At 34.7% G+C, this 26,372-nt stretch overlaps 1 protein-coding gene across 6 annotated transcripts in view; it reads right to left on the bottom strand.

Moving 5' to 3' along the window:
* The window catches only part of DIAPH2 (diaphanous related formin 2), a 1,156,455-nt gene that overhangs the window by 551,882 nt on the left and 578,201 nt on the right, over positions 1-26,372 (bottom strand). For all 6 annotated transcript variants that reach the window (XM_041741554.1, XM_041741555.1, XM_041741556.1 and 3 more), the window contains one exon: positions 21,181-21,275. In XM_041741554.1, the coding sequence (XP_041597488.1) occupies positions 21,181-21,275 (95 nt within the window). The remainder of the gene's footprint in view (positions 1-21,180; positions 21,276-26,372) is intronic.

Raw genomic sequence — 26,372 nt, 5'->3', positions numbered from 1 at the left:
TTTAAGTATATTCTAATGAAAAACAGAATCAGTTTGAGTACTTCATAATTTTCACTACTGGCCACTAAACTGTAAAGATTAAGAACAGTATTAAAATTAGTAAATATATCAATTCTATATATTTCAAACTTCCCTCAATTTTAACCATGAAAATGAGTACAATAGAATGAATCAGGCCTAAAATAAAATTTTAGCTCAGAATGTGAAACACTGTTACTTTGTTTCTCTACTTGCTATAGGTAACCTGTTAACTCATGTTCAGAATGCAGGCTCCACAGCAGGTAACATATCTTTTCTTTTTCTTTTCTAATATATGAAATATTTAACACATTCAACTAACTTAGATGTATGCTGATTCTGGATACCATTTTATGGCTGAGTTACAAACTTATATAACTGCTAGTGCTCAGTAGGTTCTATTTACAAGTAATATCTGGAATAAAACTCTCTCTCATGTGTAACAAATGCAGACTACTATTATCCTACTTACTGCTTAATGAACCAGCTTCCATTAGAATCCCATGTTGCTAGTAGTGGCCATCACAGAAAATCCCTAAAGATACTTGACATTTTTTTACATACTAAACTTTATACACAAAGATGTATTATAAGACTGGACATTAATATGTTTCATGCCCATAAAATTCCAAGTAGAAGAAGCAGGAGGATAAGATGACAGAAGAGAGATATACCAGTGCTCATTTGCCTTCAACCTCCTTTACCTACTCATCAAAAGTATGTCAAGAGAGAAAATGGAAAAAAAATATTCAAGGCATAGTTTAAGCATAAAGTGGACAGTCCTAGGAATCAGCTGGAAGTCCATTTGTATGGTAGACTAAGGGGCCTCTTGGGAGAGAAATTTCCTGTCTAACCGAAGCACATCATGCAATAAGAAAGCCAACCTGCATTTTAAAATGCAGGAAAAAAAACTTGCATTTTAAAAGGGATTGGAGTGATTCTGAGTGCAGCATATGTGTTTCTTGGTTGTATCAGCAGGCTCAACATGCCTACCCGCAACAAAGTCAAATGTCTGAGTGCTGTGGAAAGGGGAACTGTGTGATGAGCACTACTTTGGTACACCTCTAATCAACATTTTTTTTAAAGGAGAAAGGAAGATACATGTTTCTGTATTTTGCACAGAAAACCCCATATTCTTGGCACCTAGAAGGCTTCAGTACACAATACCTGTGCTCCATGTGGAAACTCCTCCCTTCTCCAGAAATACAGTCCATAGAAGAAGGTTCAAAACAGGAAATGCAGAAAATTACCCACAGCTGCTACATTGTAGCTGACAAATTTAGTTGATGGGATGCATAAGATTTCTGGAGATGCCTAAAAACTTCTAAAGTAGAGGCTTTTAGAAAAACTTGGAGTCTTACAATAGTAGCTAGTAATAAGAACAAGAAAAAATAAGAGATGAAGTGATGAAGACTGGACAAGTATTTTAAACATGAAAAATTGAATACAGTTTTTGACTGAGTAGCTTAGTGGTACTATCATCACTTATACTCTAAATAAATTGCAAAGGTTAGTTCTGATACACTCTATACTATAAGTGAAAATCTGTTCATAAAAGAAGCTAGAAATTATAAATTTTAAAATGCAATTTAGAGAATGACAAATTGTGAGGTGATAGGAAAATATCCTATAAAGTTGCACCCCTTCCTTTTCTCCCTCCCACTCCTGTTTACTACTGAGCATTATCTTTCAACTATTTCAAGGTTTATGTTTAAAATATTGATTCTCAGTCAGTATGAAAGTTTCGTCCTAGAAAATGTTAATGTGCAGTTCACAAAGAAAATAACAAAGGGGAAAACAGTAACTATGTCACCACATGAGTAAATTTTTCTTCATCTTTTACACATCACAAATCCACTTTCTGATGATTGTCACTGGTATCTGAAGGAATTTCTCCTAACAGACTACGGGCTTTTAACTACTTTTTACATTTCTACAATTACTCTATAATACTTCCAAAACTTTATTTCCTTTAAATGTTAATTGCACACTTAAAGGTTAGTTAAGTGAAAGTATTGAACCATAATGCCCTTTCCTTCTTGCCAAAACATAACCTTTCTTGTTTTAAATCTCATTAAGTCATTTTAGTAGTAGAAGAGTCGAGTTAGGTTCACTGTAATTAAGTCTATCATTCCCCAAATAAATTAATTAGGGCCAATATTTCTTTTTTATTTATTATTTATTCCTTTAGAATATGTTATTACAGTGTGTATATATATAGACATATAATTATAGCATACATGTGTCTTTTATTCATGAGAGACAGAGAGAGAGAGGCAGAGACACAGGCAGAGAGCGAAGCAGGCTCCATGCAGGGAGCCTGATGCGGAACTCGATCCCAGGACCCCAGGATCATGCCATGGGCTGGAGGCAGATGCGCAACAACTGAGCCACCTGGACGTCCCCATATTTATATTTCATATAGAATTATATATCTATATATACACATAGGAGATACATATATAAGTATATAAAGCAGAATTATTTTAACTTATATTGACAAATATATTTATAAATAAGTACTTTATTTCCATTTTTAAATCCAGAACAGAAACAGAAATGTTTCCCCAAAGTCCTGAATGAATCTCTGTGATCCTAACACAACTCCCCACCCCCCCCCCAATTTTATCTGGTCAAAAAATTCAATCCTGGGCAGCCTGGGTGGCTCAGTGGTTTAGCGCCACCTTCAGCCCAGGACGTGATCCTGGAGATGCAGGATCAAGTCCCATGTCAGGTTCCCTGCATGGAGCCTGCTTTTTTCTCTCTGGGTCTCTCATGAATAAATAAATAAAATCTTTTAAAAAATTAAAAAAAATTCAATCCCTTAACTCCTCTACTTCATTATATGTTTTTCAATATTTTCTTATGGTGTATCTCAAATTATGTGTGTATATTTCATATTCTTAAAACACATTTATGTGCTCTTGTTCTTTGGCTTAAATGGCATATACTTGGATGCTGGGCCTTGTTCTACACTTTGTGTTTCACTCATCCATGTAGCTTATGTATACTGGCTGCCAAATATGGGGTTCCTGCTATGTTAATCACTAGAGATTCTGTCCTTATGAAGATTATAGGTTTAAAACAGCCATATATACTCCTAACTACATAGTGGAACCATAATAATCATATGAATGACAGTAATATGTGTTGCATTTGACCCAAAATATATTTCTTGTCAGGTGGTCATGCTACAGCTCTCTCCTTTTGGTTTGATTCCTAACATTTCTATAACTCCTATAATAGACTATAAGAGCCACTCCTATAATAGACTATAAGAGCCAACTTCAGTATGTTAAAATGATGATTAACTGGCCTGATAGTTATATTAACTATCTAGGGAGTTTGAATGTGCTAACAGCTTACAAATTTTGAAATGAGAATATTGCAATGCACTTGATGTGGAATACCACCAAAAAACTATCTGGAAATTTCATTCAACTATACAAGGTGTACATTTATGGTATACCTAATTATTTCACTTCACAAAGTCAGTGATTCTCTTTCATGATTTTTATTGGGTCATATGAAATGATGCAATTCTATGTATACTGTGAAAATTAGCACACTAACAGAATATTCATATAGTTACACAAAGCATGTGATGTCAGAATGCTACCAGGTTTATGCAGATCCAAATGTAAAAACACCACTATCTAGGAAAACAATAAACACAGAAACATGAGGTTGCTTCTATTTCTGAGACCATAGTACCAGAAAGTCATTTCTTTTTTCTTTTAGATTTTTATTTATTTATTCATGAGAGACACACACAGAGAGAAAGGCAGAGACACAGGCAGAGGGAGAAGCAGGCTCCTTGCAGGGAGCCCAACGTGGGCTTCGATCCCAGATCTCTAGGATCACGCCCTGGGCTGAAGGTGGCACTAAACCGCTGAGCCACCTGGGCTGCCCCAGAAAATCATTTCAATTGGCTAAAGAGATTTATACATTATTGGCTATCTTTAAGTATTCACTTCCCTGTTTTCATGTAAGAACTGGTTATAAACACGTGCCTCCAAAACATGCATAAAAGTATACAGTTATTCTTTAAAGAAACAAAGAACCAGTATGAGGCATTCATAATGCACTGGACATTTTAACATACCAGGTATCCAGGTCAAGCTGATAATATGATTTTTAACTAAGCAGAAAGAACACTTGGCATTTATCGAATGTAAAATATACTGACCTGAACATGGGGGCAGATAAGCAGTATGTAATATGCTGGTCCCAACTTCCCAATAAAAGAGTTATTGAGATACTTTAGAAAATACTTCTATTTCTAGCTGACTGATTACCCTAGTCAATTGGGTAGTCAAATGGGGTATGGGCTGTCAATTTAGAGCACATAAAACTCTTTTAAAATATCTTTTTTTTTAAATAAAGGACTAATCCAGAGATATAATCAAATACTGAAGACTAAGACTATCTTAGGAACATCTACCAATCTCTAGTGGTCCACAGTTTTCAGCTGCAATGTGTCTAGAAGATAAGATGGAGTGTATACAAGGCCTAGACTTGATGTGGAATACCACCAAAAAACTATCTGGAAATTTCATTCCATTTCAAATCATTTGGATTTTCATCCAAATCTTTTACAAGATTTGAGGAAAAATTCAACTGTGTAAATATGAGACCCCAAGAGATAATATCCCTAGTGAAAGGCTTACCCTTCAAGAAAAAACAAAGCTCACGCACAGAGGAAAACAGTATGAAATCTTGCCTGATTTTGCCTTGACTCTGGTATCTAGAGTATGGGGTTTCTGCCCTATAAATCTCTAACCACAAGACAGCTCCCATGCAGGTTTTTTTTTTTTTTTTTTTTTTTTTTTTTTTTTTTTTTTCCATGCAGGTTTTTGATCAGAATATAAACTACCTAGTTGTAAAAAGAAACAAAAACAAAAACAAAAAAACAACAACACACACACACACACCCCCCTAAAAATCTATCCCGAGAGAAATGAGAAATAGAGAGATAGAGATACAGAGATGAGGAGAGAGAGAGAGAAAGAGAATTTAAACTTAAAGTGATTAGCCTTTGGTAGTGGTCCTAGATGTCTGGCAATAAGTCATGCAAATTTCCAAGGAGGAAACTACCTTAAACATCAGTTTCAAAGTATTCCCACAGATAAAAATTAGAAATCACTAGTTCACAATAAAAATAAAGATAACATAGGAAGCAGTGAAAAAAGAATAGCAAAAATCAGTGAGAAAAACAATAGAATTAGACCTATAAAGACACAAGACATAATATTTGAAAAACAAAGATTTTTCTAGAGAGATAAGAAATATAATAATTGATATTAGAAATTCATTGGAGGAAGTAAAACAGAAGATGAGGCAGAAATCATAAAAAAATTAGTAAAAATGGACAAAAGAACAAAAAAACATACCCAGTAAAGTATTTGACATAAAGACAAACTATGAGATGTAAACACAAGAAAACATAAACAGAGTGAGAATGGTTAAAATATGTTTAATTAGAATTATAGAAGGCAACTATGGATAGAGAGCATAAAAGTCAGATAATACTCTAAATAGGGATCCCTGGGTGGTGCAGCGGTTTGGCGCCTGCCTTTGGCCCAGGGCGCGATCCTGGAGACCCGGGATCGAATCCCACGTCGGGCTCCCGGTGCATGGAGCCTGCTTCTCCCTCTGCCTGTGTCTCTGCCTCTCTCTCTCTCTCTCTGTGACTATCATAAAAAAAAAAATAATAATAAAAATAAAAAATAAAAAAAAAATAAAAAAAAAAACTCTAAATAAAAATGGCTAATAATTATCCATCATTGATAAAATAACAATCATTACATTCAGGAAGCCCAATGAATCAAAATAAACAGAAGAATGGATGTTGTTCAATAATAATCAAAACCAGATATTGGTGAAATAATCTGTTTACACTGCTGAGAAAATAATTTACAAATTAGAATTATATATCCATTGCAAATATATTTTAAGATCAACGATGAAATAAACACATTATCAAACAAACTTTAGTGTTTACAATGACCAAAATTTCACTAGCAATACTTTAAAAAGATGTATTTCAGTAAGAAGTAAAATGATCCTAGAAGCTGTCATATAATATAGAAGGGAAGTATAAACCTAAGTTAAATATATGAGTAAATTTAAGCAAACATGCATGAAACAGTAAACATGTTGTCTAATTTAGATTAAAAAAATAACCAAAATATGGAAAAACAGATAAATTAGGAAGTGTCATAGAAAGTTTTTTCAGAGGGAACCCTGGGAACCCTGGCTCAGTGGTTTAGTGCCTGCCTTTGGCCCAGGACGTGTTCCTGGGGACCCGGGATTGAGACCCACATGGGGCTCCCTGCATGGGGCCTGCCTCTCCCTCTGCCTGTGTCTCTGCCTTTCTCTCTCTCTCTGTGTCTTTCATGAATAAATAAATAAAATCTTAAAAAAAAGTTTTTTTCAAAGTTGTTAAAAATGATTTAAATAAGTAGACACACATGCCATGCTCAAGGATAGGAAGAATTAAATATATGAATCTCAATAGATACAAATTTACCCATTTTATGCAAGTGTAATCAAATACTGTGAATGGATTTTTCCTCTTGTTTAAACTTGTCAAAATGATTATAAAATTTATGTGGCTGAAAGGAGAGAGAGAAATAGTCAAAACATCCCTGAAGAACAACAGGATGAATGTGGTTTGACATTCCCTATCAAAGACACCTGCTGAGGGCAACTAGCCTAAATGCCAGCTTTTTGTTATGCTTTATCTTAAAATCCAAGCCCCTGAATGGTTACACAACTGCTTTTCTGTGACAAATTGGTACCAGACACAGTGCATTAAGACCTTACCCAGAGGATCAGAGCAGGTCTGCATTGCACTGAGTACCTAAAATTTGGAATTCTGAAACCCAGCCACCCACTGAAGATAAAAGTCAGGAACATTGCAGCACCAACAGCTGGGCTGACAGTATGAACACAGACAGGGTGGACACAGGGATCTGATAGAAACCCAGGATACAAGAGGATAGACTGCTTTTTGTGAGGGCTTTCTGAACAGTGGTGGGTGCAAACTCACCTTTCCAGAGAAAAGAATAGTCCAGCTCCATTGTTCACCCCTCCCATCAATATGGATGGAGTTCAGCAAGCAGTACAGTGCACACAATGGAGGCCTGGGCCACTTACATCAAGCCCTGCCCCCTATTACTCTTCAGGTGCCTTTTCTAATAGGGCAAGTGTAATTGAGAGCCAGAGAAGCAGCAGGCCCCTCACTCAGAAAATGAACAGAAAATACTACACACACCAGATCTATTGATCATAGAATGCTGAAAGCTTTAGTGGTAGTGTAAATACAATCAGGTGTAGGTGTCACTAACATATAAAAGACGAGACCTACACAAAATGCCAAGATTGAAGAATTTATCCAAAAAGAATGAACAATACCAGGTCACAGACATGGAGCGAAACAAAAGAGATATAAGTAATAAACTTGAACCAGAATCCAAAACAACAATCCTAAGTATACTAGCTAGGCTTGAGAAAGCATGGAAGAAAGCAGATACCATTACCGCAGGGATAAAAGACCTAAAATCTAGTAAGGCCAAAATAAAAAATTCTATAAACAAGATGCAAAACCAACTAGATGTGATGACCACAAATATGGAAGGAGAGGAATGAATTAGTGATATAGAAGATAAATTTATGGAAAATAATGAAAGTGAAATAGGAGGGAAAGAAAAAATATTAGACTATGAATGTAAGGGAACTCCGTGATCAATAATGTATAATACTGTTCATATCATAGGAGTCCCAGAAGAAGAAGAAAAGCAAAAAGGGGCAGAAGGTTTATTTAAGCAAGTTACAGCTGATAATTTCACCAATCTGGGGAAAGAAGCAGACATCCAAATCCAGGAGGCACAGAGAACTCCCATCAAACTCTACAAAAGCTGACCAACAACAGTTTGCAGTTTGTAAAATTTGCAAATTACAGAGATAAGGAAAGAATCCTGAAAACAGCAAGTGTAAACAAAACCCTAACATACAATGGAAGACAAATCAGGTTAGCAGCAGATCACACTAAAGAAACCTGACAGGCCCAAAGAGAGTGGCATAGTATATTCAAGTGATGAATGGTAAAATATGCAGCAAAGAATACATTATCAAGCAAGCTTGTCATTCAGAATACAAGGAGAGATAAAGAATATCCCAGACAAACAAAAGTTAAAGGAGTTCAGGACCAGTAAACAAGTCCTGCAAGAAATATTTAAGGGGACTACCTGAGTGGGGCATAAAGACCAAAAGCAACAAAGACTGGAATGGATCAGAGAAAATCTCCAGAAACAGCAAATTAACAGGTAATAATACGGCACTAAATTCATACCTTTCACTAATCATTCTGAATAATAATGGAGTAAATGCTCCAATCAAAATACGTAGGGTACCAGAATTATTTTTAAAAAATTCACATATGTTTGCTTACAAGAGACCTAAAGACAACTGCATATTGAAAGTGAGGGGAAGAAGAACAATCTACCATATTAATGAATGTCAAAAGAAAGCCAGAGTAGCCAGACTCATATCAGACAAACTAGATCTTAAACTAAAGACAGTAATAAGAGAAGAATGGCACTATACCATAATAAATGGGACTATCCAACAGAAATATCTAACAATTATAAATATTTATACCCCCAATTGGAAGTACTCAAATACATGGGTTAATAAATAACAACAAAAAATGAAACTTACTGATACTTATATAAAAATAGTAGGGGACTTGAAAACCCCATTTATAGCAATGGATAATTCATCAGAAATCAACAAGGAAAGAATGGCTTTGAATGACACACTGGACCAGATGGATGTCACAAATATATTGAGAACAATTCATCCTAAAGCAGCAGAATACACATTCTTTTGAAGTGTACCTGGAACATTCTGCAGAATAGATCACATTCTGGATCATAAATGAGCCCTCAACAAATACAAAATGACTGAGATCATACTACACATATTTTCAGACCACAGCGTTGTAAAACTTGAAGTCAACCACACACAAAACAAATTGGAAAAGACCACAAATACATGGAGGTTAAAGAACATCCTACTAAAGAATGAATTGGTTCACCAGGATTAAAGAAGAAAGTAAAAAATGCATAGAAGCTAATGAAAATGAAAACATGACAGTCCAGAACACTGGGGATACAGCAAAGGTAGTCATAAGAAGGAATATTACAGCAATACAGGCTTACCTTAAATAAGAAAAATTTCAAATATACAATCATATTACATGCAAAGGAGCTAAAAAGGAACAGGAAATGAAGTTAAAGGCCAGAAGAAGAAAGAAAATAATAAAAATTAGAACATAGAAATGAATAATATAAAAACAAACAAAAAAGAGTAGATCAACAAAACTAGGAGCTGCTTCTTTGAAAGACTCAATAAAACCAATAAACCTCTACCCAAAATTATCAAAATATAAGGAAGACTTGAATAAATAAAATAATGAATGAGAAAGGATCACAACCAACACCGCAGAAATAAAACAATTATTAGAGTATATTATGAAAAATTATATACTAAGAAATTGGGCAATCTGGAAGAAATGGCCAAATTTCTAGAAACATACAAACTGTCAAAACTGAAACAGGAAGATGTGAACAATTTGAATAGATCCATAAACATGAAAGAAATTGAATCAGTAATCAAAAATCATCCAACAAACAAAAGTCTGGGGCCACATGGCTCCCCAAGGAAATTCTACCAAGACATTTAAAAAAGAGTCAATTAGATATTCTTTGTTTCCAAAGAATCCAAATTCTATGTATTTCCAAAAACATAGAAATGGAAGGAAAACTTCCAAATCCAAAGACCACAGCTAATTTCATCCTAAATGGTGAAAACTGGGGCAGCCCCGGTGGCTCAGTGGTTTAGCACTGCCTTTAGCCCAGGGTGTGATCCTGGAAACCCGGGATTGAGTCCCACGTCAGGCTCCCTGCATGAAGTCTGCTTCTCTCTCTCTCTCTCTCGGTCTCTCATGAATAAATAAATAAGATATTTTAAAAAATGGTGAAAACTGAGAGTTTTTTTCTCTATGATCAGGAACAAGACAGGGATGTCCACTCTCATTACTGTTATTTAATATAGTACTAGAAGTCCTAGCCTCAGCAATCACACAACAAAAAGAAATAAAAGGCATTGAATCAGCAAGGAGGAAGTCAAACTTTCACTATTTGCAATTGATATGATACTCTATGTAGAAAACCCAAAAGACTCCACCAAAAAAAGTTGCTAGAACTGATACACAAATTCAATAATGTCTCAGGATACAAAATGAACCTACAGAAATCCATTGCATTTCTATAAATAATGAAGAAAAAAAAAGAAATAAAGTAATTGATGCCCTTATAATTGTAAAAGCTATAAGATACCTAGGAATAACCCTAACTAAAGAGGTAAAAGATCCATACTTGAAAATCTATAGAACACTTATGAAAGCAACTGAAAATGTCACAAAGAAATGAAAAAAGATCCCATGCTTAAGGATTGGAATAATAAACATTATTAAAATATCTATACTACAGAAAGCAATCTATATACTTATTGCAATCCCTATCAAAATACCATCTGCTTTTTTCACTTAGGTGGACAAACAATCCTGAAATTTGTATAGAACCACAGAAGCAATATTGAAAGCAATATTGAAAAAAGAAAAGCAAAGCTGGGAGAAAGCACCATTCCAGACATCAAGCTCTATTAAAAAACTGTAATGATCAAGACAGTATGGTACTAGCACAAAAACAGACCCATAGATCAATGGATCAGAATAGAAAACCCAGAAATTGACCCACAAGTATAGGTTCACCTCATTTTTGACAAAGAAGGAAAGAATATCCAATGGAGAAAAGAGTCTCTTCAACAAATGATGTTAGGAAAACTGGACAGCGATATGCCGAAGAATGAAACTGGATCACTTTCTTATACCATACACAAAAATAAACTCAAAATGGATGAGAAACCTAAATGTGAGATAGGAATCCACCAAAATCCTAGAGGAGGACATAGGCAGAAATCTCTCTGACCTCAGCCATAGCTACTTAACAGTAGACATGTCTCTACTAATAAGGGAAACAAAGACAAAATGAACTATTGGGAATTCATCAAGATAAAAAGCTTCTGCACAGTGAAGAAAACAATCCACAAAACTAAAACACAACATATAGAATAGGAGATGATATTGGTAAATGACATCTGATAAAGGGCTTTCATCCAAAATCTATAAAGAACTTATTAAATTCAACACCTAAAAAAATCCAATTAAGAAATGGGCAAAAGACATGAAAAGACATTTTTTCCAAAGAAAACATCCAGATGGTCAATAGACACATGAAAAGATGTTCAACATCCCTCATCATCAAGGAAATATCAATCAAAACCATGCTGAGATACTACCTCACATCTTTCAGAATGGCTAAAATCAACAACACAGGAAACAACAGATGTTGGTGAGTATGTGAAGAAAGAAGAACCATTTACACTGTTGGTGGGAATACAAACTAGTGCAGCTATTCTGGAAAACAGTATCGAGATTACTCAAAAAGTTAAGAAGAGAACTACCCTACAACACAGTAATTGCACTACTAGGTATTTACCCAAAGACACAAAAATACTGATTTAAAGGGGCACAAGCACCTTGATATGTACATTAACGTTATCAACAATAGCCAAATTGTTGTCTCTTTATGGAAAGAGACCAAATGTCCATTGACTGATGAATGAATAAGGAAGATGTGATCTATATATCACACACACATACACAATGGAATATTAGAATTATCAAAAAAATGAAATCTTGCTATTTGCAAGGACATGGATAGAGCTAGAGTGTATTATGCTAAGCCAAGTCAGTCAGTCAGCAGGAGGAAAATACTAGATGATTTCACTTATATGAAATAAAAGTAATTTTGAAGATAGTGGTTCTCAACCAAAGACAATTTTGTCTCATAGGGGACATTTTTCAATGTCTGAAGGCTTTTTTGTTTTATATAACTGGTGGTGGGGGTGCTGCTACTCACACCTAGTGGATAGAGGCCAGGAATAGTGCTAAGCATCCTACAAAGTACAGGACAGCACTCCACAAAAAAGTATTATTGGGTCAAAATATCAACAGTGCCAAAGTTAAAGAACTCTTCTTAAGCATGTGTTTTCAGCACTTGTCAAATACTTTCAAACATATTTATTGTATAATATTTAAGACATATAGAAATGTATCCATAAGACAATGAATCTATGTGCCTACCACTGAGTTTAATAAAAGGGTTCAATCCCTCCTTATCTACTGTCTCTCTAGCTTTTACAAATTAGATTAAAAAAAACTATTGTGTTATTGTTATAAATGTTAAAGTATGTCATAGCATGTTGACTATATCATATTATATAAAATTGTACTTTATATGACTAACATATTTGATGATTAGACATATTTATGCTTTACGTAGGAGATCTAGAGTTATAATAGAACATTGAAAAAACCATATGGTAAGTAAATATTTATTCTTATATATAGATTATCCTAATTCCTGAATTTACAACTGAGAAGAGTTGTTTTTACAGATATATGACTAGCTGACAATCTTTGGATTCAAAACCAATTTATATAATACCAAAAAAAAAAAAATGAGTAGGACACTGGTAAACAAAACGAAACAAAAAAACAGTGTGATTGTTTTCCATCTCTGTTAGATTCATTGAAGGCATTTGAACCTGGATTCTCTGCCTCCTTCTCTTGGGCTAAGAGATTTCTGCCTTTTGTCTAGAGGTAAATTCACAAGTGCAAGTTAGTGTTAGGATGTTGGTATAACCTTGCTCTTCATTTCTAGTTTAAGATTGTGGAAGTATGTGTGAGGAAAAATATGACTCTTTCCAAATTCTACAACTGCAAGGGAATTCTTGGTCTACCACAAAACACCTCATTTCAACAGACCCAATGGATGTATAGGATGAAAGAACCAGGATTTTAATAAAGATCTATCATGGCTTAAAGTCTACAAGGCAGCAGAAAATATGATCTTTGAGGCCACATCTTGCTTAACTATTAATTAGACTTCTGTTTTGTTCAAAGTGTAAATAAACTAAAATATTTAGCATTTTTAAAATGCTTTTTACAATCCAATTAGTATAGGAAAATTGTTTAAAGCTAATTTTTCTTTCTTTTTAAAACACTCTGGGGGCGGCCCGGGGGGCGGGGGGGGGCTCAGTGGTTTAGCACCGCCTTCCGCCTGGGGCCTGATCCTGGAGACCCGGGATTGAGTCCCAGTGTCGAGCTCCCTGCATGGAGCCTGCTTCTCCCTCTGCCTGTGTCTCTGCCTCTCTCTCCCTCTCTGTGTCTCTCATGAATAAAAAACAACAACAACTAACAAAAAAACTCTGATATCACTTATGGACAACAATACAGTGATGGTGACAAATGAATATTGGTATTACTCAATAATAGACATGGAAGGGATGAAAATAAGCAGTCATTACATTTACTTGGAATAGATATGATTTTATCAACAAATTGAAAGTAGCAAACAAGGGTCTAAGATAAGCAGTGAAGAAAGGGAAGAGAAAAAATGACTCAACTAACTAGTTAGAAACAAAAGATGGAAAAGAACAGCAGCTTGTGGGTAAAGGTATTTTTAGATTGCAATAGCATGCCATAAAGTAATTATTTATGCCAACTTAATGAGAAATGGGAAAGAAATACTTAACAAATGTTCCTGTTATTGCTAATGTCTCATTTTTCTCTAAAAATTTTTGGAAATGAATGTGGTTAATACAAGTTGTTATTTAAGAGAAAAATGTTTTCAAATTCTACAATACTAATGCCATTATAGCTGTAATTGATATACTTAATAGTCATCAACCTTTGTAAAGTACATGAACACATGCAGACTCACAGGCAGCATAAAATACAGATGGTCGATAGCCACATAAATAGATCAATGATTACAAAGATGGATTGAGGAGACAAAAGTGAGCTGTACTATTACACATGCATGAACTTCCTGACTATAAGAATAATTATACCATAGAACTGGTTAATTGAGGGAAGTTGAAGAATCATTTCTCCCCTGCAGAATCAATAGATACCCATCTATCTTTGATGGCTTAGGAGTAGCATTGCCTGTAATCAGGGCAATGGATCAGATGACCAATACTTTATTCTAATTATGATTGCAGGACCCAATAAAAAGTTACATAATTCATATAATCTGTTTTGAGACATAAAGTAATAACTGGAAAAACATAATCATATGGCTACCTGTAGACTATATACATCTGATACAGTGATGGATATTTAATGCATTCCAGAAAAGTAACACAGCCAGCATGAGTGGAAATTATCTGAGGGGAAAAAGTAAGCTGGACTATTTCCATGCATGTATCACAGAGACATCTATGGAGGTATTTCTATAATTTCTAGGTATATGAAGGAGATGCCCTAGAGCCATATTTCACTGAGCTGATATTATTAAGAAAGATCAGGGCCCTTTATTTAAAACATAATTTATTTAAAATAAAATAAGGAAAGGAGGGAGGAGGGAAGGGAGGTTAGGGGGAGAGAGGGTAGGAAGAAAGGAGGAAAGGGAAGGAGCAAAGTTAAGAGATAATGAAGCAGGTGGAGAATGAACAAAAAATAGGATACTGGATAGTTGTATACTCAGAATACATGTCTCTGTCCCTTAAAAATAAGGGAGACATAGCCAAAAGACAATAAACAGAACATCTACTTAAGGAATACACATATCTGGTACAAAGTATGGATTATTTTAAGAAAAAACAACAAGAAAATAACTACAACTTTAAGTAAGTCACTGAAATTCAGGACATCAAAAGGGGCATTTTTACCCCATCTCCTTCTCTTATTTATCATTCCTTAAAATTCTCTCCTGTGCTGTATATTGTGACACACCACAGACAGGGTGGTGTGTCTCCCAGTCAAGGTGGCTCACTTTGTTCTGATATCTGTAACACCATCCATTCTCTCAACTGGTTGGTACACTCTACAGAAACATGGTCTTTAACCTTCCATTTGTCACTTTTCTTCCACTATCTCCTATCCACTATCATTGGTTCTCATACTCCAACAAACATTTCTTAGCAAATGATTCCAAAAATCCTATTTTCAGTCCTAATATCCATTCTCACTTCCAATTACATATTCTAATATAATATATTGGATAACATTTTCTTCTCTGCCCTGGAAGTATTTTCTCTGTGTGACATATTTCACTTAGTGTAATGCCCTCAAGGTCCACCAATGTTATGATAAATGAAAGGATGTCCTCCTGGGACACTTGGGTGGCTCAGCAGTGGAGTGTCTGCCTTTGGTCCAGGGCGTGATCCTGGGGTCCCAGAATCAAGTCCCACATCTGGATCCCTGCATGGAGCCTGCTTCTCTCTCTGCCTGTGTCTCTGCCTCTCTTCTCTCTGTTTCTCTCATGAATAAATAAATAAAATATTTTTTTTAAAAAAGAAAGGATGTCCTCCTTTTCTATGGTTGAGTGATATTCCTATGTGTGCATATAACTTCTTTAGTCATTCATTAATAGAAATGTATATTGTTTCTGCATCTTGGCTACTGTAAAAACAAAATACTGAAATAAAAATGGGTATACAGATACCTCTTCAATATAGTGATTTCATTTCCTTCACAGATAGACCCAGAAGTGTGGTTGCTCAATCATATAGTAGTTCTATTTTAATGTTTTCAGGAGTCACCACACTGTTTTCAAGAGTGGCTGCACCAATTTACATTCCCATCAAAAGTATACAAGGGTTCTCTTTCTCTACATCCTCAACAGCACTTGTTATCTCTTGTATTTTTCATAATAGTGATTCCAATAGATATGAGGTGATATCTCATTATAGTTTTGATTTGTATATCCCTGGTAATTAGTAATATTGAGCATCTTTTCATATACCTGTTGGCCACTGGAATATCTTCATTGGAAAAATGACTTTTCAAGTCCTTTGCTGATTTTTTAAATCAAATTATTTGGTTTTCTACTCGTAGGTTGCAGGAGTTCTTTATATATTTTGGATATTAACCCCTTATCAGATTTGTGGTTTGCACATATTTTCTCCCATACAATAGGTTGCCTTTTCATTCTGCTATTCCCTATGCTGTGTAGAAAACTTAGTTTGATATAGTATCACTTGTTTATTTTTGCTTTTGGTATCACATCAAAATAGTATTTCCAAGAACAATGTCAAGGAGGTTTTCCCCTATGTTTTCTTCTAGGAATTTTGTTTTCATGACTTACATTTAAGTCTCTAAAAATTCATTTCAAATTAATTTTTTTTGTGAGTGATATTAGATAAGGTTCCAGTTTCATTCTTTTGCATGTGACTATCCAGTTTTCCCAGAACACTTTATAAAAAGGATTATCCTTTTCTCCATTCAGTATTCTTTGCTACTTTATCCAATATTTGATAGGATTATTTATGGGCTCTAACTTCTGTTCCATTGATCTACGCACAATATTGTTTTGATTACAATACTTTTGTAATATAGTTTGATATCAGGAATTGTGATGCCTTTATATTTGTTCTTTATTGGGATTTTTTTTGGCTATTATGGTTTATATGAAATTTAGGAATATTTTTTCTATTTCTGTAAAAACTGCTATTGGAATCTTGATAGAGATTGTATTTGACGTATAGAATGGCTTTGGGTAGTATGAACGTTTTAACAAAATAATTATTATCATCCATGAACATGAAATATCTTTCCATTTATTTGTGTCTCCTTCAATTTCTGTCATAAGTGTCTTAGAGATTTCAGGGTACAGATCTTTCACTTCCTTAAGTTATGCCTAAGTATCATAGTGTTCTTAATGTTATTGTGAGAATTCTTTTTCAGATATTTTGTTACTACACAGAAACACAACTAATCTTTGTATATTAATTTTGTATGCTGCAACTTTACTCAATTTGCATATTAGCTCTAACAGGTTTTTGACGGAGTCCTTATGATTTTCTATATTTAAGATCATGTGATCTTCAGACAACATTACTACTCACTTTCCAATTTGGATGCCTTTCATTATTTTTTTTTTTCATGTTTCATCACTCTGGTTAGGACTACCCGTACTAGGTTGAATAGATATGGTAAGAATGGACACCCTTTCCTTATTCCTGATCTAGGAAGAAAAACTTTCCACCTTTCATTATTATGATATTAGCTGTATGTTTATCATTTATAGCCTTTAACAAGCTAAAATGAGTTTCTTCTATACCCAAATTGCTGAGAGGTATTATCATGAATGGATGTTGAATTTTGTAAAATGTTTTTATATCTATTGAGATGATCATGTGGGTTTTATCTTTAATTCTATTAATGCAATGTATCCTATTTATTGATTTATATATATTGAACTATGTTTGCATCCCAGATATGAATCACACTGGATCATGGTGTATGATCCTTTTAATGTACTGTTGAATTCAATTTCCTAGCTGTTGTTGATAAACTTTGCATTCATATTCATCAGACATATTGGCCTGCACTTTTTTATAGTGTTCTTTATTTTTAAAGAGATTTTATTTATTTATTCATGAGAGACACAGAGAGAGAGAGGCAGAGACATTGGCCGAGGGAGAAGCAGGCTCCATGCAGGTAACCAAATACAGGACTCGATCTGGCACTCCAGGATCACACCCTGAGCCAAAGGCAGGCACTTAAAGGCTAAATCACCCAGGCATTCCTTTTATAATGTTCTTGTCTTGTTTTGGTATCAGGGTAAGGCTGGTGTCATAAAATGAGCTTGGGAATGTTCCTTTCTCTTCAAATTTTTGGAAGCATTTCAGAAGGATTGGTGTTAATTCTTTTTTAAACATTTGGTAAAATTCATGAGTGAAATCATCTGAACTTAGACTTTTCTTTGTGGAGAGGTTTTTGATGACTGCCTCAATCTCCTTCATCATTATAGTCTGTTCATATATCCTATTTCTTCATGATTCAGTCTTGCTAGGTTGTATGTAACTCAGAATTTATCCTCTTCTAAGCTGTGCAGTTAGTTGGCATATAATTGTTCACAGTAGTCTCTTATAGTCCTTTGTATTTCTTTGGCATCAGTTGTAATGTCTCCTATTTCATTTGTAATTTTATTTATGTGGATCTTATCTCTTTCTTGTTGGGTTAGTCTAACCAAAGGCTAATCAATTTTATCTTTTCAAAGAACTAACTCACTTGTTTCTTAACTTGAAGCAGAAAGAAACACTAACATAGCTGCCACCACCAGTGAGCCATGTTCTTGACACGTTCTCTGTATTGCTACACTCATGTGACAAACATTTTATTTTTCTATTTCACAATGTTGTTTTGCCACTGTTTGTTGATTCCCCTGATGTGAGTCTATTCATTTGCAAGAGCCTAGAATCCAGTAAGAAATGTGATAAAATCAGGATGCCAGGATGTCTCAGCGGTTGAGTGTCTGCCTTCAGCTCAGGGTGTGGTCCTGGAGTCCCCGGATCAAGTCCCACATTGGGCTCCCTACGTGGAGCCTGCTTCTCCCTCTGCCTGTGTCTCTCCTCTCTGTGTGTGTGTCTCTCGTGAATAAATAAATAAAATCTTTAAAAAAAAGAAAAAAAAAAGAAATGTGATACAATTTGGATAATAAAAGAAGCTAAGGAACAGATGTGATCCTTAAAATGCCATGGATGCGGACCGAGGGCAGTGGTTTTTTTTTTTTTTTTTGGTGGGCAGTAAAGCAAAGTTTATTGATCAGTGGTATAAAGCTCCTAGAGAAGGAGGGCCAAAGCGCATTGCTGTTGGAGTTTCTAAGTGTAGGGGGTTTTATGAGCTCTTTTGTGGAACTATCTTAAGCATTGGTCACGTATCTGTCTACCTATTAGGTAAATGTCCACGAGCTGATGGTTTTTTTTTTTTTTGTGACATCTGGGGGCTTATGTCTTAACTGGAGGGCAGTGTATTTTTAAAATACAATTTAAAACCTTAAAAAAAAGGAAAATATACCTGGTATGACTTTAATATTAAATTTCCTAAGACTTTTGTTATTTATCATATGATCGATCCTGAAGATTGTTTCATGTGCACTTGAAAAGAATATGTATTTTGCTGCTGTTGTATGAAATGTTCTATATATATCTATTATGCCCCTTTGGTTAGTGTTGTTCAAATCTACTGTTTCCTTATTGATTCTTTGTCTGGGTAATTATTTATAATTGTTACATCTTCTTGATGAAATTGCCCTTTTTATCATATCTTGATGTACTTTGTTTTGAGCTGTTTTCTCTCTTTTTTTTTTTTTTGCTTTACTTCTAATTTGTCTAATAACAGTTTTGAATAACAGTTTCTTTCTTTCAATATTTTTAATATACCATCCCACCATCTCCTGGCCTGCCATGCTTCTCTATGGAAATCCACTGATGGTCCTGTAAGTTTTCTTCACTCTTCCTTTTTGTTTATTTTTTTAATATTTTATTTATTTATTCATGAGACACACACACACACACAGAGAGAGAGAGAGAGAGAGAGAGAAAGAGAGGCAGAAACACAGGCAGTGGCAGAAGCAGGCTCCATGCAGGGAGCCCGACATGGGACTCAATCCCAGCTCTCAGGGATCAGGCCCTGGGCTGAAGGTGGTGCTAAACTGCTGAGTCACCTGGGCTACCCCTTTTTTGTTTATTTTTATGCCTGTGGCTGCATAATGTCAAATGATGTATTTTTCAATTCACCCATTCTTTCTTCTGCCTGATCAGTGTAATGTTAAATTTTCTATTGAATTATTCAATTCAGTCATTGTATTCTTCATCTCTAGGATTTTGGTTTGGTTCTACTCTTCTTTGTCAAACTTCTGATTTTGTTCTTGTATTAATTTCCAAATTCTGTTCCATAGTCTTTCTTAGTGTTCTTGTAGCTCACTCAACTTCTTTAAGAGGATTATTGTGAATCCTCACATTAGTCCTTAGGGAGGACAAATGTGATCAGCTCCCCATTTCTACTCAGAGAAATATGCACTTGCTAGTTGTACAGAACACTTTTTAAAATGTTTTTCCCCAGGGGGCTTTATCAAAGTATAACTCTTACAGAGATTAATGTATGCCATCATAATGAAGAGGCATTAAATCTTAGTCTTCTAGAAAAAAAAATGTATCTATATTTAGAACATTTAAATGAGGTAGGTAATCTGTAAAGCAAGCCCACATTACAAAGTTGAGGAATTTCCATAGAGACATAGTCTGCTCAAAGGACAGACACTGGTCCTCTGACATTTATAGAGACAGTCTGAGGGGGATATGGCAAAACTCCCACAATACAAACTCATCAAGCTTTTTCAAAGTCAAAGCAAACTTGATGGCTTAAAAACAAATGAACAAACATAACATCTACAGTGACTATGCCCTTCCAGGTAAAATCTTCAGTTCTTCCTTCCAGAAATTAAACCAGACAGGGCCAGACATACCAAGAATTATAATAATATATTAGATCCTATACAGTGCTTTATTCTACAGAGCACATTATTTGGTTTAAACCATCTGCATTATCAGATGTGGAAACATTTAGCATAAGATTTAGCAAGCTAAAATAACTGGCTCATGGAAGGCAGAATAATAGAATAGAAAGAACAAAAGATTTAGAACCATGAGAGATCTTGTTGTGAATCACAGGTCTGCTACTCTGTCACTTACCATCTATGTGACATTGGGCACTCTCTCTAAGCCTCAGTTTTCTTTTCTGAAACATGAGGAAAATAGTACGAACTTCATAGGATTGTTCTATTATTTAATGAGATAAAATATATTAAGTGCTTGACACAATTTCTAGAACATGTTATATGTCTAACAAAGAATAACTTTGACATTTACCAATTGGTCAAGAGCACACTAATTAACCATTTGGCCTCCTCACTTTCACATCCATAAGATGGTAACAATATTTACTTAACAGTCATTGTGATGATGAAATACATGCAATTTTATGTACAGTGAATGATAGGCAGAAGCAATCCTGGAATTTAGATCTTCAATGTTGAATACTCTTACTGGTAACAAAGCTAGATACTATTGATTCTATTACCCAAATATAGAAGAACATTTTCCCACAACTCCATTGAGAAAATAACAATCTAGAAATACCTGTGAAAATGAATTTCAAAAGGAAAATATGCACATTACCTGAATTAAGGCTTCACTCAGCATGTCTTCATTAACCTCCAGAATGATGTTTTTTATATCTTCATATGGCATACGATATGATCCTAGGAATATAGCTAAAAATAAAAGTAGATTTTATTAAAAATAGAAAAGCATAGAAAATTTAAAGGCCTAATACCTTCATTTTCACATGCTCAAAATATGAAATCTGTCACTTGTATTAATTCATAATTAGGAACAAACAAAAGTAGTTTACATTTGACAGACTATACTACTTATTGAAGCAAAGTGGCCTATTATTTCAGGATCTAATATTTACAAGTTGTACATATTTATATGGAAATTAAGACTCCTACTAATTATGCTGATGACTACATGTTTATGCATTTTAGAACAAGTTGATACAAAATGATTCATGAGATATTTTATTTAAAGTTGGCTTTTGAATTCAATGTGGAATTTAATATGGATATTGTCAGATAAATATAATGCAGTACTTCATATCAATCTACTACTGCAATTTTTCCACATAAGAAAAAATTAAAGTGTCTAAATGATCAAGGTTGTCTGAATTCCTGCTGACAATCAGGAAGTAGCTCTGTATTTTCACAATTTCCCTTGTCAACTTTTTCTTGATTGAATATATATTATGTCATACTGAAATATGTCAACAAATCATACTGAGAAAAGCTTAAAACTAATTCAGAAAGTATTTTATAACAACATATTTCATTTTAACTTCCACTAAACATACATTTTAATGAACAATCATGTGTTCTTATCATGAGAAATGAATATGTTTTTAAGAATTTTTTTTTCATGAAAAGGTCTGTATGATTCCACTGGTGCCTAAAGGAAAAAACAAATCCTCACTGTCTAGGCAATTGAGTACCTAGACATAAACACCAAGTGAGATCTCCATAATCTAAATAAAAAATGCTGATAGACATCAACTAGCAATTAAGATCATACTGTGTTTTTTTTTGTAAGGTCCTTAACATCCACTTTATAAAGAAAATGTACTCTCAGTAAGCAATGTATACATTCACAGCAACTATTTGGAGGCTTCTTTTCTGACAGCAGCATTCCAATTCACTGGAGAATAATGACTTGTTTATTTTAATCTGATTTGCTATAGTGCATCCCTTAACAAAATAAACTCCCATGGTATTTCCTTGCATAATTAGAAATGCTTGATGTGTTGTAATTTCTCATGCATAGTGTTTTAGTATGCTCAGAGCAGTCTACTGTGGTAAAAAATGCTGAATTCAATACAGAGGGGAGAATATGTCAAAATAAAATGCAGGGCTTGGTTACATGAAGATAGGTTTAACTATCCAGCTTCTTTAGCAAAAGCATATTTAATGGATGAATGATTTGTTGAAGGCTTAAAGGTTCAGTAGCCAGGTTTTCAAAATCTTTTATATAAATTTAGTTAATATAAAGTACAATATTGGTTTCAGGACCAGAATTCAGTGATTCATCACTTACATACAGTATCCAGTGCTCATCACAACAAGTGCCATCTTTAATACCCATCACCCAATTGACCCATCTCACATCTATCTCCCTCCATCAACCCTCAGTTTGTTCTCTGTCACTAAGTGTCACTTATAGGTTGTTTACCTCTCTCCTTTTTTTCTTTTCCTCCTTCCCATATGTTCACTTGTTTTCTTTCTTAAATTCCACATATGAATAAAATCATATGGTATTTGTCTTTCTCTGACTTATTTCACTTAGCATAATACACTATAGCTCCATCCATATCATTGCAAATGGCAAGATTTCTTTTTTTTTTTTTTTGATGGCTGAGTAATAACCCATTGCATATATATATACGCCAAATCTTTATCCATTCATCAGTCAATGGACATTTTGGCTCTCTCTTTATTCTGGCTATTATTGATAATGTTGCTACAAACACCAGGGTGTATGTACCCCTTTCAATGTATACTTTTGTATCCGTTGGGTAAATAGCTAATAATGCAATGGCTGGATCTTTAACATATTGAAGAACCTCCAAACTGCTCTCCAAAGTGGCTGCACCAGTTTGTATTCCTACAATAGATGTAAGAGGATTCCCCTTTTTCCACATCATTGCCCAAACCTGCTGTTTCTTGTGTTAATTTTATCCATTTTACAGATGTGACATGGTAATTTCATTGTGGTTTTGATTTGTATTTTCCTGATGATGAGTGATGTTGAACATTTTTTCATGTGTTTTTTAGCATCTGGATGTCCACTTTGTAAAAGTGTCATTTGTGTCTTCTGCCCATTTCTTCTTGTTTTTTTTTTTAATATTTATTTGTTCACTTGGGGTGGGGAAGAAAGAGAGAGAGGAGTGGCAGAGGAAGGAAAGAAACCCAAGCTGACTCCACCTTAGCAGGGAGCCTGACTTGAGGCTCTGTCTCAAAAACCTGAGATCATGACCTGAGCCGAAATGAAGGGTTGGAAGTTTAACTGAGTCAGCCACCTAAGCACTCCTTCCTCTGCCAGTTTCTTAACTGGATTATTTGTTTTTTTGGGTGTTGAGTCTGATCAGTTCTTTATAGTTTTGGATACCAACTGTTTATCAGATATGTCATTTGCAAATATTGTCTCCCATTCTGTAGGCTACCTTTTAGTTTTGTTGATTGTTTTCTTTGCTGTGAATAAGCTTTTTATCTTAATGAAGTCCCAATAGTTTACTTTCCTTTTGTTTCCCTTGCCTCCAGAGATGTGTCTAGTAAGAAGTTGCTAAGGCCCAGGTCAAAGAGATTTTTGCCTGTGTTCTCCACTAGGATTTTGATGGTTTCTCCTATCACATTTAGGACTTTCATTCATTTTGAATCTAATTTTGTGTATGGTTAAAGAAAGTGGTCCAGTTTCATTCTTCTGCATGCATTCTGTCCAGTTTTTCCAACACCATTTGTTGAAGGGACTTTTTTCCATTGGATAGTCTTTCCTGTTTTTCAAAGATGAGGTGACCATATACTCATGGGTCCATCTCTGGGTTTTCTATCCTGGTCCATTGATCTATGTCTGTTTTTGTGCCAGTACTATAATTGTCTTGATCACTACAGCTTGGTTATGTAACTTGAGGTATGGGAATCATGATGTCTCCAGTTTTGTTTTTCTTTTTCAATATTGCTTTGGCTTTTCAGGGTGTTTTGTGCTTCCATATGAATTTTAGGATTATTTATGAAAAATGATAGTGATATTTTGAGAGAGATTACATTAAGTGTGTACATTATTTTGGATAGTATATACATTTTAACACTGTTCTTCCAATTCATGAGCATGGAACACTTCCATTTCTTTGTGTCCTCTTCAATTTCTTTCATAAGTGTTCTATAGTTTTCCAGAGTATAGATCTTTTACTTTTTGAGTTATTTTATTCCAGGGTATCTTATTGTTTTTAGAACAATTACAAATGGGATAGATTCCTTGATTACTTTTTCTGCTGCTTTGTTATTAGTGTATAGAAATACAGCAGATTTCTGCGTGTTGATTTTATATCCTGCAACTTTGCTGAGTTCATGTATTATTTCTAACAATTTTTTTGCTGGAGTCTTTTGGGCTTTCTACATAGAGTATCACACCATCTGCGAATAGTGAAAGTTTGACTCCTTCTTTGCCAATTCAGATGCATTTATTTCTTCTTGTGTGATTGATGAGCTCAGGACTTCTAGTACTATGTTAAGTAGTAATGGTAAGAGCGTACATATTTGTCTTGTTCCTCAATGTGGAGGAAAAGCCCTGTTTCTCCCCATTGAGGATGATAATATGTGTGGGTCTTTTATATATGGCCTTTTGATGTTGAGGTAGGTATTTTCCATCTATCCCTCCTTTGTTGACAGTTTTTGTCAAGAAAGGATGGTGTATTTTGTCAAATGCTTTTTTCTGCAGCTATTGAGAGGATTGGTGGTCTTTCTTTATCCTTTCTTTCATTAATGTGGTGTATCACATTGATTGATTTACAAATACTGAACCACTCCTGCAGCCCAGGAATAAATCCCACTTGATGGTGATAAAAAATTATTTTAATGTACTGTTGAATTCAATTTGATAGTATTTTATTGAGAATTTTTGCATTCATGTTCATCAAGGATATTAGACCCCTTTTTTTGTCTGATTGTGGAATCAAGGTAATGCTGACTTTCTAGAATGAGTTTGGAAAATTCCTTCCATATCTGTTTTTTGAAGCAGTTTGAGACAAATATTAACTCTTCTTTAGATGTCTGGTAGAATTCCCCTGGGAAGCCATCTGGCCCAGGACTCTTTAATTGTTGGGAAATTTTTCATTGCTGATTCAATTTCTTTGCTAGCTATGGGTTTGTTCAAGTTTTCTACTTCTTCCTGTTTCCTGTAAGTTTCTATGAGTTTGTCCATTTCTTCCAGGATGCCCAGTTTGTTGGCATATTATTTCTCACACTATCCTCTTCTAATTGTTTGTATTTCTGTGGTATTGGTTCTGATCTCTCTTTTCATTTGCAATATTATCTATTTGGTTCCTTTCCCTTTTCTTATGCATATGTCTGGCTAAGTGTTTATCAGTTTCATTGGGTCTTTCAAAGAAGCAGCTCTTAGTTTTGTTAGTTTGTTCTACTGGCTGTTTTTTTGTATCTAGATCATTTATTTCCCCTATAATCTTTATTATTTCCCATCTTCTACTGAATTTAGACTTTATCTGCTGTTCCTTTTCTGAGCTTTCAGTATAAGATTAGGTTGGGTATTTAAGGCTTTTCTTGGGCAGCCCCAGCGGCACAAGGTTTAGCGCCCCCTGCGCCCTGGGGCGAGCTCCTGGAGACCCTGGATTGAGTCCCACATCAGGCTCCTTGCATGGAGCCCACTTCGCCCTCTGCCTGTGTCTCTGCCTCTCTCTGTGTGTGCCTCTATGAATAAATAAATAAAATCTTAAAAAAAATAAGACTTTTCTTTCTTCTTGAGGTAGGCCTATATTGCAATATACTTCCTTCTTAGCTACATCCCACAAGTTTTACACTGTTGTGTTTTCATATTCATTGTTTCAGTGTAATTTTTAAAAATTTCTTCTTTAATCTCCTGGTTAACCTATTCATTCTTTAGTATGATGCTCTTCAACCTCCATGTAATGGCAGTCTTTACAATTTTTTTCTTGTGGTTGACTTCACGTTTCATAAAGCTGTGGTCTGAAAATATGCATGGTATCATCATGATATTTTTGTACTTGTTGAAGGCTGATTTGTGACCCA

Source organism: Vulpes lagopus, chromosome X (assembly GCF_018345385.1).
Source record: "Vulpes lagopus strain Blue_001 chromosome X, ASM1834538v1, whole genome shotgun sequence".
Lineage (NCBI taxonomy): Eukaryota > Metazoa > Chordata > Mammalia > Carnivora > Canidae > Vulpes > Vulpes lagopus.
The sequence above is the reverse complement of the archived record's forward strand: the minus strand, read 5'-3'. Positions and strand labels throughout refer to the sequence as shown.